The sequence below is a fragment of the Diospyros lotus genome, chromosome 2 (assembly GCF_014633365.1).
Source record: "Diospyros lotus cultivar Yz01 chromosome 2, ASM1463336v1, whole genome shotgun sequence".
In the NCBI taxonomy this organism is placed as follows: domain Eukaryota; kingdom Viridiplantae; phylum Streptophyta; class Magnoliopsida; order Ericales; family Ebenaceae; genus Diospyros; species Diospyros lotus.
In genome coordinates, this window is record NC_068339.1 from 37,915,782 (window position 1) to 37,935,380 (window position 19,599).

A 19,599-nucleotide genomic window follows, 5' to 3' on the forward strand; every position below is an offset into this window, starting at 1 on the left:
CGGTTGCGGTGGTTAGTGACAACAACTAGCGATGACGGCGATGTCAGCGGCGACAATTGACGACGACTCCTTCATCATCTTGTTGGGTGTGTGTATATTTGATTTATTTTTTAAATATTTTGTGTATGTATATTTGATTTATTTTTTGAATATGCATATATTCGATTATTTTATGTAATTAATTATTAATTTGTGTATTTGATTATTGATTATTTACTCGTGTGTATGTGATGTGATTATTTTTATGAAAAAGAATGATAATTAAATATCAAAAGTTAAAAAAAATATAATAATTTTTAGATAAAAAATTAAACTAATCAAACACTTTCAATTAACACTTTCTTAAAAATTCTATAATTGTAATCAAACACACTTTTAGTTCCGTAGCATTGCAAATTAGTTGATTTTAATATTAATTTATAAATTATTTATTAAAATAATATTATTTTAATAAAGTTCTAGAAAATCGTTATCTCAGAAGAACTCGGGCGAGTTGGCTGAACCCATTGACTTTCCACTCAGCAAAGACGGCGACTCAGCCATCTATCGTTGTGCGAATTCACAATACATTGCAGTATATATATTCAAAGTTTCGGTTCCAAGGCTCTTATTTATTCGCTCAAATTCTCGTTCACTGATCATCATCATTCAATCTCTTCGCTTCGGGTACGCTATTTATTGTTACACGCATCAACAGTTTTTATAGGGTTTCGTTGATTTGCAATTACAGCTTTCCAAAGTTGAATTGAGTCAATAACCCTATTCAACCTATTCTACCGCTATCTAATGATGCGATTCTTGTTGAAATCAGGATTAATTCTGTGATTCTAGGTCAGGTCGGTGGGAATTGATTGTTGAGAAAGGATGTGGGCAGCTTCTTGCCTGGCTTCGTGCTGTGCGGCGTGCGCTTGCGATGCATGCCGCACCGTAGTATCAGGGATCAGCCGGCGTTCTGCTCGGATTGCGTATTGCGGCCTCTTTGCCCTTTCGTTGATCGTGTCTTGGATTCTCAGGGAGGTTGCTGCGCCTCTCATGGAGAAGATTCCCTGTAAGCGCCTCCCAGTTTCTTGCCTCATTGAATTCTCGTGTTTCGTCCAGGCCTGTGTTATTTCCTATTTGTTTGCTGAATTGTTGTCTGTGTACCTGGGATTTTCAAAAGTCAGCTGTTTTACTGTTACTTGGATGACCATGTATTTGATTATTCTCGATATTCATAGCATGTTTGCTCTTTTAAACGAATTGTTTAAAAGCATATTAATATGAAACATCTTGTAGTGTTAATAATTAAGGTGACCTCACATTGATTCTTTATCCAGGGATTAATCATTTTCACCAAACACCAGAAAGGGAGTGGTTTGAGACAGATGCAGTTCTCCGAGTTAGCTTGGGCAACTTTCTATTTTTCTCTATCCTAGCTCTTCTAATGGTTGGTGTAAAAAATCAGAAGGATCCTCGTGATGGTTTGCACCATGGTGGGTGGATGATGAAAATTATTTGCTGGTGCCTTTTGGTAATCTTTATGTTTTTCCTTCCCAATGAGATAATCAGCTTCTATGGTAAGCCATTTATTATTGGTCAAAAAAATACTTATTTGTTTCTTCTAGTTCAATTATTTCTTTTCTTATCACAATAACTTGTGAAATTATTTTCTTACCTGGAACCCTAATGAATCGCACACTGGTATATAGATTTGCTTGCATACCATAAATAATTGAGTAGTTGTAGATATACATGCTTTTTTCCATTTTGTTCAGTATATTTCGTGGTCGGCACAATCAAAGAAAGAAAATTTGAATAAAATATTATGTAATGCCGGACATTTGCTTGAATATTTTGTTGGGATTTTAAACAAAAACATCATTTCTAGCCTTAGTTCCACTATGGGATTCGGCTACTTGGATTCTTACTTGTCAATCATCTATATCTACATCTATATTTTCTATAAGGCCATTACAACGCATATTATACATAAAAAATTTTCACATAGTTTTCTTACTTTTCCATTACTTCTTTCACTAAAGTTTCTTCTATTCCATTCATTCTCCTTGCAAAAGCATATATTCATCTTATTTCACATGTTTAAACTGTTAGTCAGAGGGTTAACTTTATCTTTTGTACTATTATTTTACCCTCAACACCCCCTTACATGTGGTTAGGCTTCACCGATAACTGGTTTAACCACGTGCAACAATTTAAATATTGGGTTGGTGGTGAGGTTTAAACTCATGATCTTTGTCTCTTATGATACTATGATGAATTGTTAACTGCCATCTGATTTAAAAGGTGGAGTTGTTAGATAGAGGGTTAACTTTATTTTTTATACTATTATTTTACTCTCAACAATGATGTATAACCTCATGTTTGATTATATCATTTTCTTGTATGGCTGCACATCCATAGTAACATTCTCATCTTTGTTACTTATATTTCCTTATGTTGGTGTTTTATTGCTCAACATTCTGTACCATACAACTAGCTAGTCTTACAGTTGTTTGATAAATTGTTTCTTTTAGTTTTAATAAGATTTTACATTGTATAAAATGCCAAAGTCATTTTTTCATTTTAACCATCCCACCTTAATTCTACAAGTACATAGATTGTTCATAGATTTTTTTTTGGTCTTTTTGGACAATTGATCTAAGATATTTGAATTAATCTCTCATTTTTTTAAATGATTTGATCTTCAAGTCTTGTCATAGCATCATCCACACTTATATTTTTACTATTATATTCCATATATTTGATTTTTAATTTGCTTAACTTAAAATTTTTTATTCTAATGTGTCCTTCCACATCTTGAGTTTGGAATTCACATCTCTTTGGTCTCATTTGTTAAGAAAATGTCATTAGCAAATAACATGCATGAAGATTCTTCTTGGTTATGTTCAATGAGTTCATCCATCGCTAGGGCAAAGAGATAAGGGCTTAGAGAAGGTCCTTGAAACATTCTCTCTACTGCTTTGAAGTATTTTCTTTGGTGTTTTGAAACATTCTGTCTAATATTAGAAATGTTGTATGTTAACTTTTGAAATCTAGAATAATGTTTCGAAACATCTTAGCTTCCTTGCATACTAGAAACTAGTTTTGAAACATATCTTGCAAAGTTTTGAAACATTTCACTTTCTCTCACATTCTGGAAAATTGTTTTGGGACACCCTAGGGGAAGTGTCGAGGCCTTTGTTTATAAGCTAGTTTTCAACTAAGTTTTGAAACATCTCCACTTATGTTTTGAAATATACTTCTCTAGATGATTGAATATCTCAGCATTTAAGTCACGAAAGCTTCTCTATTTTAGGCTATGTGCAGTTAGGATTACATCTAGGAGGATTTTCAGCTTCTTTGATTTTATTTGTTTCCTTTTTCAATTAATTGATGATTCTTAGGGGATCACAATCCGTTAGAGATGTGATTTGTAATCTCCTTGTATGTATATATAGACCAGCCACGTATAGTTGATTGACACAAATGAAATAGAATTCCCTCCTCCACATGGTATCAGAGCAGAGTTAGGGATTTCTCTCATTTTGTTGCCCTCTACTAGCAACCTTTCTGTTATCAAGCAAGGCAAAAACCTAGTTGTTCTAGGATTGTTTGTGCCTTAGTCTAGCCTTCATCTTCGTTGAGTGTTACCGCCGTCCGTGTTCGTCGATACCATCGTTGAATGTTCCGCTGGCCTCCCACATATTTCTTCAGTAGTGACACATGGAATACGGGGTGAATTTGAGAATTCTCCAGTAGTTGAAGCTTGTATGCCTCCTTACCCAATTTGGTGTTAGGGTCTTAGCTTGATAGAGGGTAAATTCTCCTTGGTGATGAGAATTAGGGTTGGTTTTGAGAGCGGAAGAGAGAATGAGAGAGGGAGAAACAAAGAGAAATTGAGAGGGATAAACTGGAAATTGATCACAATACTCTTTGATGTCCTTTATTGAGAGGGAAGGCTCCTTTATATAGGCCCATCCTCCTTGACAGTTATTCCCAACCGTTTAACCCCTAGCTATAGCTTGCTGTTACAACTATACAATTGTAGCTAACAACCTATTGTTATTTGTCACACTATCAGCTACAGTTACAACTTCCCCTTACAACTGTTTAAACCTGTTGAGTTTGCCTAGAGTTTATGCTATAGAAGATCAATAAAGTATTGAAGATTCATCGGCTGGAAGATTAGAACAATTAGGGTTAAAAATACCAAATGTAATTACTTCGTAATTTAGAGGGCCTAATTGTAATATCCCAATAGTAATTAGTTATATTGGGATGTTCGCCCTTTCTATAAATAGGAGGGCATGGGAGGCAGTTGAGAATCATTCTAAGAGAGCTTCTAAAATCATCTATGATCGAGTGTTGGTTTTCACTCTTGAGAGGAGAAAGGCTGGGTTTAGTCTTGTGTATTCTTGGAAGAATGTGTGTATGTACCTAAGGATATAGATGAGGGCTTAGAGGCTTGATGTACTGATCGGTTTCATCCTAATAAAAGGTTGCTCTGTGTGGGTGTTGATTGCTGGATGTAGGTTTGTCAAAGGCATTCTGAACCAGGATAATTCTTGGCTCTTGCTGGTTTGTTTTATCTTTCTACAATTTCAATTTTCGTTCTATTTTGTCTGTTTTCTTAATCGATTTCTAAGTTCTATGAGTGTGCAAGAATTTGAGTGGAATTCTCTTCGGGTTGGTCTTTGTTTTACGATCCTAAATATCAACAAAACCCTCTAACCATCCTTAACCAACTGTTCGGTCTTGGCATTTGGCTACAATGGAAAAAGGATCATAGTACTTTGGACTTAACTTGGATACCAGATCTGTAGTGAATGCCTTGATGTGAGATGGCCTTAGCCTTAGATAAACCTCTTCCCCTACTGTAAATTCCCATTCACTTCTTCCTTTATCTGCCCGTTGCTTCATTCTATTCTGAGTTATAGCCAAATCTCTTTTGAGCTGCCTTAGAATCTCCAGCCTTTGTTGGAGATGATTATCCACGGTTGTCACATTGGTGGTCTCCTGAATAGTAGGTAGTAGAGGGGGCTTATACCCGAACAAGGCTTCAAAGGGTGACATCCTAATGGAGTTGTGGTGGCTAGAGTTGTACCTCCAATGGGCTAATGATAGCCACTTATGCCAACCTTTAGGGTGCTGAAAACATAGGCATCTCAGGTAATTATCCAAACATTGATTGACTCTCTTCGTTTGTCCATCAGTTTGGGGATGATAGGTTGATGACATGTTTAGCTTTGAATCGAGGGACTTCAATAAGGTTTGCCACAAGAGACTGCTAAATACCTTATCCCGATCAAAAATGATAGTTCTTGGAACCCCATGTAACTTGATAACTTGATTGAGGAATACTCTGGCAACCTCTTGGGTGGTGTAAGGATGAGCTAAGCGTAGGAAGTGAGCAAACTTCGTAAACCTATCCACCACCACTAGTATGCAATCCCTTCCTTTTGATCTAGGCAGCCTTTCAACAAAATCCATTGACACACTCTCCCAAATTTGCCCTGGAAAAGCCAAGGGTTGCAACAACCCAGGGGTGGCTACATTTTCATGCTTGCACCTCTTGTAGGTGTCACAAGCCATTACAAACTTAATCACTGATTCTTTCAACTTAGGCCAAAAGAAAAGCTGCCTTACCTTGTGATATGTGTTTTGGATTCTTGAATGACCTCCTAGTGGGGACTCATGGAGGGTTTAGAGTATCCTTTTCTTAATGGCTTGGCTGTCCCCAATCACCATCCTCCCTTTGTACTGGATCACCCTATTCTTTAGTGTATACCCTAGCTTAGGTAGGGTTCAGGATCATCTACTCTAGCAATCCGCTAATTTGCTCGTCTGAATCATAACTAGAGGCCACCTCTTGGTACCAATCCAGTACCAACGCAATTATGGTTGCTGTTTCCCTTCTTGGCATCTAGACAGAGCATCCACTGCAACATTCTCTTTTCCTTTCTTGTACTGTTAGTATAGTTAATGCCCATCAGCCTAGCCATCCCCTTCTTTTGTAGTTGGGTATGAAGCTACTGTTGCAATAGAAACTTCAAACTCTAGTGGTCTGTCTTGATCACAAATTGAGCCCCTTTCAAGTAATGCCTTCACTTGTCCACTGCCATTAGCACAACCATAGACTCCTTCTCATAAATGCTCAGGCTTGCATGCCTAGGGGTAAGTGCTTGGCTGAGGAATGCTAAAGGTTTACCCTTTTGTATTAGGATTGCCCCAATTCCTGTATCACATGCATCTGTCTCCTGCACAAAAGTCTTGTTAAAGTTGGGTAAACCTAGCACCAGAGCCTCACTCATAGCCCTTTTCAACTGTTCAAAGGCTGCTTTAGCCTGTGGGCTTCATCTGAAACCCTCCTTCTTTAGTAGTTGTGTTAGTGGCCTATTAATGATTCCATAAGTCCTCATAAATCTCTTGTAGTACTTTGTCAAGCCTAAGAACCCTCACAAATCTCTTATGTTGACCTCTTGACTTGAGATAATGTACCTGAGGTACTCCACCTGCTTTTGAGCAAAAGAACACTTTGACCTCTTTATATACACTTGGTTGACTCTTAAGGATCTCAAAGGTAGCCTTAAGATGTGTCAAGTGTTGGTCAAAAGTGTGGCTATACACTTATATGTCATAAAAAAAATACAGGGATGAATTTTGTTAGGCGTGGTTCAAAGATTTGGTTAATTAAAGATTGAAAAGTAGCTGGGGTGTTGGTAAGGCCAAAGGTCATTACCAAAAATTCGTAATGGCCTTGGTGGGTTCGAAAGGCAATCTTTGGTATGTCTTTTGGGCTCATTCTAATTTGTTGATGGCCAGGTAGGTCAAGTTTAGAAAAAATGGTTGCATTCCTCAATTCATCTAGAAGGTCCTCAATGAGTGGAATTGGGAATTTATTCTTGATTGTCATGGCATTTAACTTGCGGTAATCCACACAGAAGTGCCATGATCCACCCTTCTTTTTTACTAATAACACAAGGCATGCAAAGGGGTTGTGGCTGGGTTGAATTAGGGATTGTTGTAGCATCTCTTTGACCATTCGTTCTATTTCTGTTTTCTGGGCTAGAGGGTATCAATATGCTCAAGCATTGAAGGGTTCAGAATTTGGTTTTAGGCTAATGGAATGGATGTGGGTTTTGGGAGGGGGTAAGGCTATTGGTTCCTTAAAAAGATCCTCAGATTCAACTTAAAGCATATGAAGTAGGTCAAGTTGATTTACCTCTCATTCCATTTGAGGTGGGCTGCTAAAAACCAGTAGGAGCTCACTGTCCATCCTTTGGTCCTCCTCCTCCTCCTCCCCTTCTTCTAATGCCTACATAGAAAAAAGTTGGGCCACTTGAGTCATTTTTTGCTTAATCATCTTTTGTAGGCACTTTCCAGTGATCATCTTGCACATTCCCACTTCCTTACTTCCCACCAGAGTCATCCTCTTTCCTTCCTTCTCAAATGTTACTTCCATCTTGTTAAAATTGAAGCATATAGGACTCACATGCTTCATCCAGTCCACTCCTAAGACCACATCACAACCACCTAATTTAACTAAGATTTGCCTCAAATTCTTCCCCTTGCATCTCCCAACAAAAACCTACACATGCTGACCTGCTCATTACCTTATTCCCATTGGCCACGGTTACTATAAGTGGCTCCAGTGAACACTTTAACCTCTTAGCAGTCCCTTCGTCCAAAAAATGTGGGTACTCCCACTATCAATTAAAATCATCAATTTACAATCCTCAACCTTTCCCTCCACCTTGATGATCTTATTGTTGGTCAATCCCCTCAATGCATGTAGGGAAATCTCCCTATTATCTTCCTCTACTGCTTCAGACATTTCCATTATCTCCTCCTCTCCTCCTGTAATTTCTTCCTCACTTTCTAGTAGAAGCAATTGCTTTTTACATTGATGCCTAGGGAAATACTTGTCTCCACACCTGAAGCAGAGGCCAACTTGCCTTCTTTGCTCCATTAGCCTATCTCCTTGTGTCTTAGGAGTCGGTAGGGCTAAGGTCCTGACTCTCTGCACCCCTCTGATAGCTTCCTTCCCCAGGTTCTTGCCCACGGGTGTCAACACATTGTGTGTTCCACCCCTATTCAACAGTCTCTGCTTCCTCATTAGTGCTTCCACCCCTATTCAACAGTCTCTACTTCCTCATTACCTTAAGTTCTTCAAACCTTCATTGGTACTCCAACACTGACCTCCCTTGTCGGATCTTGTTGAATTCCTCCACAACATCCATCATCCCTCTATCTCCGAATCTCTACAAATTTCGACCACTGGCACTCTCCTTTTACCTTAGACCATCCTTGGTACCAATTATCTCTTGCATCATTGAGATAGGCTGCAACTAAGGCCACCCTCTAATGATCTGGGACCCCATACCAATCAAACATCCTTTCACATTGTCTAATCCACCATTTGGGACTATTCCCATCAAACATGGGGATATCCATTTTAGGCATAGGAAACCTTGGGTGATTAAGTCCGCCAGTCCCTTCTTGCCTTCTTCCTCTTACATTCTCTCCTACTTCCACTGGATCCTCTCCGATTTCGGAAATTCTAGCCCTCCTATGATTCATCCCATGCCCTAAAAGAATCGGATCCGACCTCTCCCTAGGAGGAAAGTCAGGGGAAAGCCTTACCGAATTTTGCCGTGCGAACATTATCGTGAACCCTTGCAATTGCTTCCTGATCTAAATTCCCACCACCTTGTGGATCTGAGTGGCTTCTTCTCGGATCTGAGTAACGGCCCCATCCAACTTTAGATCGATGGAAATGATCGCCTTGTGGTTGTGGTTGGATCTGAGCTCCAACTCTTGCCTGCAAATCGGCTATTGGAGAGCCAAATTGTTGCAGCTGCAATTCCATGTTCTTCATCTGTGTTCCCTCCACCATTTGCTTGAATTTACCTTGATCTGATCCAACCTAGATCGAGCTCTGATATCCAATTGTCAAATCTTAGAGATCTAACAAGGAATCCTCAAGAATTCTGGAGAATTAGAGAAAAATGGGTAGGGAGAGAGAAGAGAATTGAGCGTAGAGAGAGATTGAGAGAGGAGAGAGGGAGAATGGGAGAATCAGAGAGAAAATTCCAGAATGAAATGATTCATAGCATAGCATGCCTTCATCGGGTGAGATCAGTTCATATTTATATTGATCTCACCAATTTCAAGTGCGACGCTTCCCGCCAAAATTACATAACCACCTAACCTTCTCATGCCAAGCATGTGCGCCCGGCTACTACTACTTCCCCTTATTTCCCGCCTACGATTTCATTTAGTAAGTACATGACAGAAACTTTCATAAAATAATTTCCTTTACTTAACAAGTCTTCAATTATTCTCCAAAAAATACTATGTATTACATTAGATCTACTGTCACTATTCCTGTCCCAGTGGCAGGAGCAGTTTCAGCTAGCATTTGTCTTGAAGATCATTGGCTCTTAAATATGATTAAAAAAACCTACATAGAATTCAGTTGAGAGCCTAAGATTAGGAATGTTCTAAGGTTTGTGTTTTTAGTTTCCTTCCTGAGGAGATTGAATTAGAGCTGGCCTGAACAACCCTTGAGATGTGTATGCTACATTCAAAGTTGTTCATTTTCCGGTAGAACTTGTTTAGTCTTCCCTTTTAACAATATTTTAGAAACAAATCTTTGGGTGAACCACAAAATCATACTTGCTGATTCCATTCCGTACCAGCTGGTAATTCTCATTTTTAGAAATTTTCCTATACACTAATCTCCTTTCCCATTCTGGATATTTCCAGAGATACCAGCTGAAAGTGGTAACAAAAAAGAAGAGGGGAGCAAAGGTTAGTGGTTTCCAAGATTTGCTTGCAGAAAGCCTAGTGATATATCCAAAACGGTCCCAAGCATCATCCAGTATTGGACTGTACCGTACCAATAATAAATTTGGAACCTTACCCGATCTAGCATTTACTATTATGCACAGAATGGATGAGGTCATAGGTGAATGACTTGGTGGTTCAACTGGAAATGAACCAGAATCAAACTGTGGAATCATGATTACCATTGTTTTAATAACTGGACTGGATGCCAAACCGGAAAAGAGTGAGGGTCAAGGGTCAATAGTCTAACCAAGGTTGGACCAGTTTTTAATATAAATAAATATATAGTAATTATGATGTTAAAATAAAAAATTAAAGCTCATGACAATTTATGATTATTAACATATGTTCAAGACGCATGCATGTCATATTGTGTTCGACATGTTAATTAAATTCCATAATAAAATGAATACTAATGGATATAACCATAAAAATAAATGAGGTAAAAAAAAAGCAGCTCCTCCATTCGCATGGCCAAAAATTGGACGAGCAAAGCATCTGTTAACTTTTTGTTCTTTGGAAAGGATGAAATTGTTCATTAATGCTCAGCTTTCTAAACAATGCGGATCCCACAACCATGTGCAAATATCTTGTCAATCCAAACCAGATCTCACTGCCTCTTGCTATTCTCTGTCTCTCTCATCCCTATCATCCTCTCTATTTCAAGAATCCACTGTTCGTCAACCTTCTTGTTTATAACCTTCTCTAAGAAAAAAACCATCCTCTCTTCTCTACTAGCTGATAGCTTTCTCAAGATGAAAACCCATCTTTGGCTCAAGCTTTTAGCAATATGTTGCTGGATTTTGTTCAGTCTTCGTCGATGGAATGTCTCTCATCAGTCCTTGCGATGCTGCATTGATGTTAACTTTGAAAAGGAGCTTAAATTCACCAGAAGAAGTAAGAGTGAACTTCGATTACTTCCTGATGTGCAAACAGCAAACAAGGAATCAACGATGAAGAATTGATTGAATCAAGTTCGGTTGAGTGATTGTGCAAAGAGAATCAGGAAGATTGAAGCATTTAACAAACCGGTTGAACCACCCGGTTCAACAGAATTTCACCAGTTACTAACCAATCCAGCTTTTTTTGTGGCAACTGGACCAGACTACTGAGTGGGTCACCAGTTAAAGGTTGGACTGGCCAATCAGATCTCGTTTTAAAACATTGATAATTACATAAAATACATTACAAATTTGGAACAAAATATGAGCTTGCATCAAAATTACCTCCCCCCAAAAGACAAAAAAGAAGCACAATTTTTTGGATTTCTTCAATTTTTTTTTTCTTAATAGAATAATATGAAAAGGATATCTGGAACTCTCTATTTACCCATGTAACTTGACATATGAAGTTAATATTCAAATTTCAGGGCTTAGTACTATAATTCATTCTGAAAAAGAACAAGGAGGAGGCTTCAACAGTAGAAAGTTTAATTCAAACATTTGCTGTTATCAACTGCATAAGCATATAGACCTAGAAAGTTAAAAATCTGTTATTTATTGTTTTCTTAAGCAGTCAATTTGAACAAGAGGTAGAGATGAGAATTACGGGATTTGATTTATACAATGAAATTTCTAAAGAAAAAACAGTGATGGAGGAATGGTATCATCGCTAGAAATAGTGTGAAATAAGTCCAGCTAGCTCCTACATAGTCCATGTCCAGAGGTAGATGCTTATTGTTCTTGAGAATGTAAAAGGTTCCGCCCAGTAAGGCCTTTTCCTCTTCTGTTTAACATATTTACTTACGGAATAAATAAATAAAGGCCTAGTTAGATCCTTAAGAAAAGCAAAGAACAGTATGAATGCTATGCAGCATCCCAGTGCAAGTACCAATTCCTGGAAAATCACAGAATCATATTTCAAGTAGAAGGCGAGTGAGATTGGTTTAATTTATTGGTTCTGACTCCATGTTTTTGGCTTGCTAGGAATTTGCAATGAACAGTTTACAATGATGAGGTTAAATCACATGGAAAAAGATATTCAAATTGCTATATGCATCTCCATTAAAGCAGATAATATCCACAATATTTTAAATAAAGATTTAAATGAACAATTACAGTAATTTACCATATATTTGTCTGCCTCCTGTGTGTGTGAGGCCCCAGGCTTAATACTGGGGATTGTTTATAGTCATTGTAAACAAGGCAGAGTACCTGACCCATGACTGGTGCTTTGTAACTGATGATTCAATCGTATTTTTTTTCTTTTTTCCATTTAGAGATTTTTTTCCTTTCTGGTTATGCTGTCTGGAGGTGCAATTGGCAGTTCTGTTAGTTGAATCTGCCAGTCTGGTCCAATTGTGAAAACATTGTCAAAACATTGCTTCGTAGCTAAGATTGGATTATATAGTGCCTTTATTTAATCAAACTTTTATTTGTTGAATAGTTGAATTTGCCTTATGGTTGTGTCTGTGATTGCAGAGACAACGTCCAAGTTTGGTTCAGGATTGTTTCTTCTTGTCCAAGTTGTACTTTTGTTGGATTTTGTTCATGGATGGAACGACAAATGGGTCAAATATGACGAACAATTCTGGTTAGTTGTAGCTATTGTTACCCTGACAATACTTTTTTTCCCCTTCAATGATCTTCCAGTGTTTAGAGACCATGCAATATAATTTATAGCTTTTTACTTGTTATTCTGGACATTTCTAGTCTTAACTTCTTTTTTTTTTTTTCTGTAAATAGTCTTAACTTCTTTCCCCCTCATGACCTTGCAGGTACTTTGCCCTGTTTGTTATCTCACTTGTTTGTTACATAGGAACATTTGGCTTATCTGGACTTCTCTTCTACTGGTTTACTCCTTCTGGACATGACTGTGGGCTCAACACCTTCTTTATTGTCATGACACTGTTTTTTATTGTTATTTTTGCTATCGCCTCATTGCATCCTGCAGTAAGTATTTGATTTCTGTTCCTCGGTGTATCGCCTGCCACTTCATAGTATTCATAGGCTAAAATATCTGAGCGCCAGATCTATCTATGCCTAATAGTTTAAAGTTTGTTTCATGATGTTGGTGATTAAGAAAAAAATTTCCCCATCATTTTCCATGAAATGCTGGAGAGAACACATATTCGACCTATCTTTGCTTTGGCAGTTATCTGATTTTTAGCAATGAACAGTGACCTGCGTATTGTTTATGAAGAAATAAATGCGCATTCAGTGATATTATTACATCATTATTTTGTCCTTCCTGGGAATCATATTGGCCTGTTTTGGTCTTTGCTTTCTTGTTTCCTGAAAACCATAGGTAACTGTAACAATCTCATTTTTTGTATAAACCAACTGTACATGCACAAACTCGTGTATGTGTTGAATTTTGATGAAATGTTCTTTCCATCATAGGCATTTGCTGCATCTCTTGCATCCAAATTGATAAATGTGAATGAAAAATTGAACAACATTTGGCTAAAGAAAAAGGCTCAATTGGTTCTCTAGCCTAATTTATTCTAAGTAGATGGATATTGTTAGCCTAGAAATGTTAAATGGCACAAACTACATAATATTTGTCCAATTGTCCTGCTGATGTCATTTCCATGCAATTACTTTTTGCTTTTTGTAATTGAAGCAACCTGTGGTGGGAGAAACTCCTATGAAAATTGTTTTTATATGTTAAGCTGGCCTATCTTCCATCATAAAATTTGATGATTCCAATCCCTAAAATTGAGGACTTCAGTTTCTTCTTGGGACTTCTTTTTGTTTTCTTCCTTTCCTTTCTTGGACGAACACAATTTTTGCAGTTTGCATTTTCTGTCCTTTGTTTGTTCTATTGGTTGGTTATATTAAAGTTTAAACAGTATGTAATCTGTCATATTTAATGTTTTTTTATTAAAACAGGTAAGTGGCAGCATTTTTCCAGCTTCCGTTATATCTTTGTACTGCATGTACCTCTGCTACTCTGGGCTGGCCAGTGAACCGAGGGATTACGAATGCAATGGACTTCACAAACATTCTAAAGCTATTTCTACTGGCACACTTACTCTTGGACTGCTTACTACTGTTCTATCAGTTGTCTACTCTGCTGTCCGTGCTGGTTCTTCTACTACCCTACTCTCACCACCAAGTTCACCTCGTGCAGGTTATATGTCCACCCCTGCTAAACTTATCTGGATTATGTTTTGTTGTTCATTGCCTTTTCGCATGTTAAAAGAATGTCTTTTGAATAAAGAAATGCAAATCGTTCTTCAAAAACTTGCTAGGAACATTCATTGTGTCAATAAATTTTTTAATAATCTTGATTTAACCTAGAAAAATTAAAGATCGACAAGACATTGATTGCCATAGTTTTACTGTGAAAAAGAAAAGGTTAATTTGGCCCCTAAACTTTTTGATTTTGTTCAATTTTGGCCCTCAAACTTTGTATTTTCTGGCTCAAATTTATCCCTAAAAGTTTTGAAATGGTTTAATTCAGAGGTGATTTATAGCCCAAAAACTAGCATTTCTTGGGCAAAGTGAACTGTTTTAAAAAATAGTGTGAATTTGAGGCAAAAAAAGTTCAGGGGGTAAATTAACCAAATCAAAAGGTTCAAGGGCCAAATTGACTTCTTTTTTTTTTTTTCTCCTTTTTATTGAAGTACAAACTATTCCTTCTCTGTTTTCGGAGAGCCCTTTAGGGTCATTTGACCCCATCATTTGGGATTTAGGATTTGAAATCCCAAATGCAATGTTTTTGCATACCATTTTATGGAATGATGTTGGATTTGGGTCCAAATCTATCATGGGTTTTTGATAGAAAATGAAAGGATTTCAAATGACACCCCCCACCCCAAGGGCGTGTCATTTGGACTAAAATATTTAAATATATATTAATTATAAAATATTTTATTCTCATTCATTAATAATTAATACTTATACATGTATATTTATTAAAATATTTACAAATGCATATATATACACCTAAGTATATACCTATATGTATGCACAAGTATACATAAATATTGTCATGACGTAGGCTAGTTGTCTTTTATTTTTATTTTTGCAAATTGTATTAGTCTACAGAAGGAGTTAGTTATTTCTGTAACTCTCGGTTACAGATTAATTTAGGAGGTTATGGAGTCATTTAAGAGCAGTTATTGATAGTGGAGGAATGGTAGTTGCCCCTTAAATCTGTGGATAGCTTATATATAAAGCTATAACCACATGGCCGAGCTTCATTATGGTTTTCTCTCTCAATTCTCTGATCTTCCTCTCTACTCTTCTCTTTCTCTCGATCATGTTTCTCTCTCACCTACTTCTACTTTCCCTCTCCATTTCTGATTCTTCTCGTAATTCTTCCTAAATTCCCTCATTTCTCTCTCTCTCTTTCTTCCTTCTTTCCTGATTATCTACTAGAATCTATAGACTTGAACCCTAGGGTCTTGACATTTGGTATCAGAGCAGTCTGATTCTTGGCTGGATCTAGGTGTTTTCACTCAAGGCTTTGAAGGCGAGCAGGACAAGCCAATTTTTGGAAGCAGTCTAGAGGCAGTTATCGAGATCTGGAGGTGGTTACATTGGCTGTTCAAGGTGAAGTTAGAAGGATTTGACTGAAGAAATGGCTGAAGGGGCTCTTAAAAAGTATACAGTCATTGGAGAAAACATTCATGGAAGGTGTTGCTAACATCAACCACAAGCTGGATGAGATGTCGATTCAGTTTTCAAGAAAGTTCTAGGTTAGGATTCCGGCTGACTATTTTCTAAGGAATATTCACTCCTTAAAAAGAGAGTTTTGGAAGAAGAAGCTCAAGATAACTATTGTGAAAATTCTGATCACAAGATGATTGATTCAGACAATCAATCCTCAGGATTGAAAGATGCTATCAAAGTTCTTGAGATTGGGGAAGCAAAAAATGATTCTTTTGGAATCGAAATTGATCCAATCTCATGCAATGAGAAATTGGCTCAATCAATTCCTAGAACTTTTTGTAAAGAGTTCTATTGTAGTTGCCAAGAAATCTGAAGAATAGCTAATAAATTATGATATGACTACTGAGAGGATGAGAAGGGAACAATTGAAGCGGACTGCACAGGAGGGGACCCTGATATGTTTCAGGAAACGATGGAAGACCAAGTGGCCAGCGGACTACTTTGCAAAAACGAATTGGCGTGATTACTACAAGAAGGACAAGGGGGAGGGAATGTTGTGACTTAGGCTAGTTGTCTTTTATTTTTATTTTTGCAAATTGTATTAGTCTGGAGAAGGAGTTAGTTATTGCTGTAACTTTCAGTTATGGATTGATTTAGGACGTTATGGAGTCATTTAAGAGTAGTTATTGATAGTAGAGGAGTGGTAATTGCCCTTAAATCTGTGGATAGCTTATATATAAAGCTATAACCACATGGCCAGGCATCATTATGGTTTTAAAGTAAAGAATTCTCATTTTTCTCTCAATTCTCTGATCTCTCTCTTTGCTCTTCTCTGTCTCTCTTTCCCGTGTCTCTCTCACCCTGCTTTCCCTCTCCATTTCTGATTCTTCTCATAATTCTCCCTAAATTCCCTCATTTCTCTCTCTTTCTTCCTTCTTTCCCGATTGTCTACTAAAATCCCCAGACTTGAATCCTAGGGTCTTGACACATCTATGTACATATATATATAGTATATATAGTATATATGCATATATACATATGTACGTATACATACAATATTTATACATATGTATGTGCATATACGTATAAATACATGTATGCCTATAGACATGTATATAGACATATATATACATTTATATAGGCACATATATATTATGTACATATATTTACATATGTACATATTTATAAATGTATGTGTAAATATGTGTTGTGCATACTATTATATATATATATGTGCTACTTATATATATATACATAGGTATATATGTGTGTATATATTTATATGTACATATATATTTTTTATATGTACGTATGTGTATTGTATATTATTTACAAGTATATACATATATAATATATATTAAAATGATTGAATTTGAAATTATCATATATGATGGTTATCCAAACACTTAATATTTCAAATAATGTCATTTCAAATGACAACTTAAAATACAAGTACTTCAAATTCAGAGTTACAAATGAAATCATTTGAAATACCTCAATCCAAATGCAACCTTATTGATTTTACCTTCTTTCTAGGCCATTATTTTGAACATTGTTTGTCTATTCTTGTATGCAACCCTAGAATCTATCAAGAGAGGTTTTTTTTTAATAGAAGTACAAAAGCCTATTAGTGAACAATTATGATATTATTAACCCCATTGACAGAAGAAAACAAATTAACTAGCAATTTTCTTATTGAACCTGACATTCTGCTCATCCTGGTGAAGGTGCTGGGAAGCCTTTACTTCCCCTGGACAAAGTGGACGAGCAGGAAGAGAAGGAAAAGGCTAAGCCAGTTACATATTCGTATTCATTCTTCCACATCATCTTCTCCCTTGCTAGCATGTACTCGGCAATGCTTCTCACAGGGTGGTCAACCTCGATTGGAGAGAGCGGGAAGTTGATTGATGTTGGGTGGCCATCTGTCTGGGTCCGAATTGTCACAGGATGGGCAACTGCTGGTTTATTCATCTGGTCTCTTGTTGCCCCTCTATTCTTCCCAGATAGAGAGTTCTGAGTCTCCAATGTGGTCAATTCTGGACACTGATTGCTATGCCTACATCCAGAAACATCATCATCAGATAAAACTTAATGACTACTCGTATATGATTTGCAAGGGCATGGAATGCCGTCGTCTAAACAAGTGTGGATCTTGAGTATGTAGCAGTAGTACATGTTTGTGTGCTTGAAAAGTTGGCATGACAGGTTTGGTATGTGAAATAAAAGCACACTACACTGGTCTGTTATGATATCTTGTGCTTCCTTGAAGGATTGAAAATTGACATTTTCAACTGAAAACATATACGTTAGTATATGTTTATTGGGCAGTTAAGCCCCGTTTGTTTGTGTTCATAAATTGGTCACCTTGTTGGCTTGATCAAATTGTTATTCAGGAAATCAAAATGGTAACGTCCAACTAATTCATGTAAGGTTTTTCAGTTACTTTTTACACTGCAAAAGGGCTTATATAGAAAGCATCAGATACATCTAAGCCTCGAAAGTTGACTCAGGATACACATCAAATGCACAATCATATATCTTAACAAGCCTGACATTTCTTGGTCAAATGCAGTTCCACAATCAAGGCACGTAGATTTTCTTTGAAAGCATGGGTTTGCAAAATAGATAAGAATAGTGGACAATCAACCTGAGAAATAATCCCAAGCAGCGAAGTAGCAATTGTGCATAAATATATATATATATATATATATGAATTTTACCAACACCTATGGCCACCAACCACCTCCACTATCGTTGAACTTTGATCGTCCCAGTCGCAGAGCAAAAGAAGTCCACCAAATCAAGAACTTCAATTGTTGTAGACCTACCTACCTGTCTAGAAGAACTTGTCCAAATCACTGTTTATTAGCAAGATCTACTGTTGCCAAACTCTAATCACCGCCACCGCCGCTGAAGTAGATTAGTAGTCATGATCAATTCTTGATAACCATCTGTAAGCCAAACCACCCTCTTTCTCTGATCAGACCGGCCGGGACATACACCCTTCTTGGGATTATCGTCTTTATGTGGTCTTTTGTTATTCGTGTCCTCAATTTTGACAGAAGAGATAAATCATAAATAGAAACTTTGCTTCACTGCGCATGGCAAGAAATCAAATCCATGACCTACTGGTGCGAATCTCAACTTATTGTGGTCCAATCACTTAACCTATGCCTTAGGAATGACACACACCCTTATTGTTTATTGTTTAACAACTCGTTACAATTCGCCTCTAAATCATCGAGATTCAATTTCTCTATTTTTTTCCTCCTCTTCCTCTCCCTCCCCCACTCTCAGTGTGCTAGAAGAACCCAATATTCCCGTTCTAACAACTTTGCCCATATTGGTCTAAGTTTTTTTTTTTTAAATATTTTTAATATATTTATAAATATTATAATTGTATTATAATAATAATAATTATATATACAATTATATGGAAAATGGACATTTTGTCACTTAATACCAAGTGATACCTCATTTACCAAATGTAGAACAATATTATTTTGTTTATCATTATTTTATCCCATTATTAACTATATACCCTTTATATTTAATATGAATACTAAACGAGAGAAGTTATAAAAAACATTCACATATATATATATATATTTTCTTTGCTCGATTAAAATACACACGACCCATCCCATGAGAATAACCTTGTACTAGTCCTTGATTTCATTCTCTATATATGTTGCAACTCCCCACTTTCACAACTCATTTTAGCAACTTCACTGTTTGTTTAACTCCTTGAGATCTTCAACAAGCTTATTTCTCTCACTCCTATTTTGGAATATGTACTTGGTGGAGTTGACAAAACCTACTTCTTCTTGAGGAGCATATGAAAGGACTATTGGTCTTAAGTCAAGAATCTAGTCAATACATATAATCCTAAGGGGCAACCATGGATCAAGGAATTTATCACAATTGTATGGCAACATGTCACTAAAAATTGTCCTGAAAATCGCTTGTCGCCCTCACGTTTGCGGTGGATTTAGGGATCGAACTGACCGTCGAGTCCTCTGATTTATATCTCCTGTTAATATTGTGGAGCTGAATAACGGGGGCACTTGTGATGGTGCGTTAATAAAAAAAAAAAAAAATTCATTGAATAAGGAACTTTGGGAATATGGTCCTCAAGGAAATGGGTGCATTAAGGATTTTTTTTTCTTTTTCATGTTATTTCATAATTTAAAATACAGTTTATTTTACG

At 36.9% G+C, this 19,599-nt stretch overlaps 1 protein-coding gene across 2 annotated transcripts; it reads left to right on the top strand.

Annotated features, from left to right (window-relative positions):
- The first annotated feature begins 501 nt into the window (after positions 1–501).
- Positions 502–17,771, top strand: LOC127794576 (uncharacterized). Of its 2 annotated transcripts, none has more exons than XM_052325793.1 (7): positions 502–666; positions 812–1,048; positions 1,317–1,556; positions 12,249–12,360; positions 12,545–12,719; positions 13,662–13,902; positions 17,117–17,771. In XM_052325793.1, exons 2-7 carry the CDS (start codon positions 865–867, stop codon positions 17,404–17,406), a joined length of 1,242 nt encoding a protein of 413 aa, XP_052181753.1. In that variant the 5' UTR covers positions 502–666; positions 812–864; the 3' UTR covers positions 17,407–17,771. The 2 variants fall into 2 exon arrangements, with proteins under 2 accessions (XP_052181753.1, XP_052181754.1); XM_052325794.1 differs by having other exon boundaries at positions 514–666; positions 832–1,048.
- Positions 17,772–19,599: the final 1,828 nt, after the last annotated feature.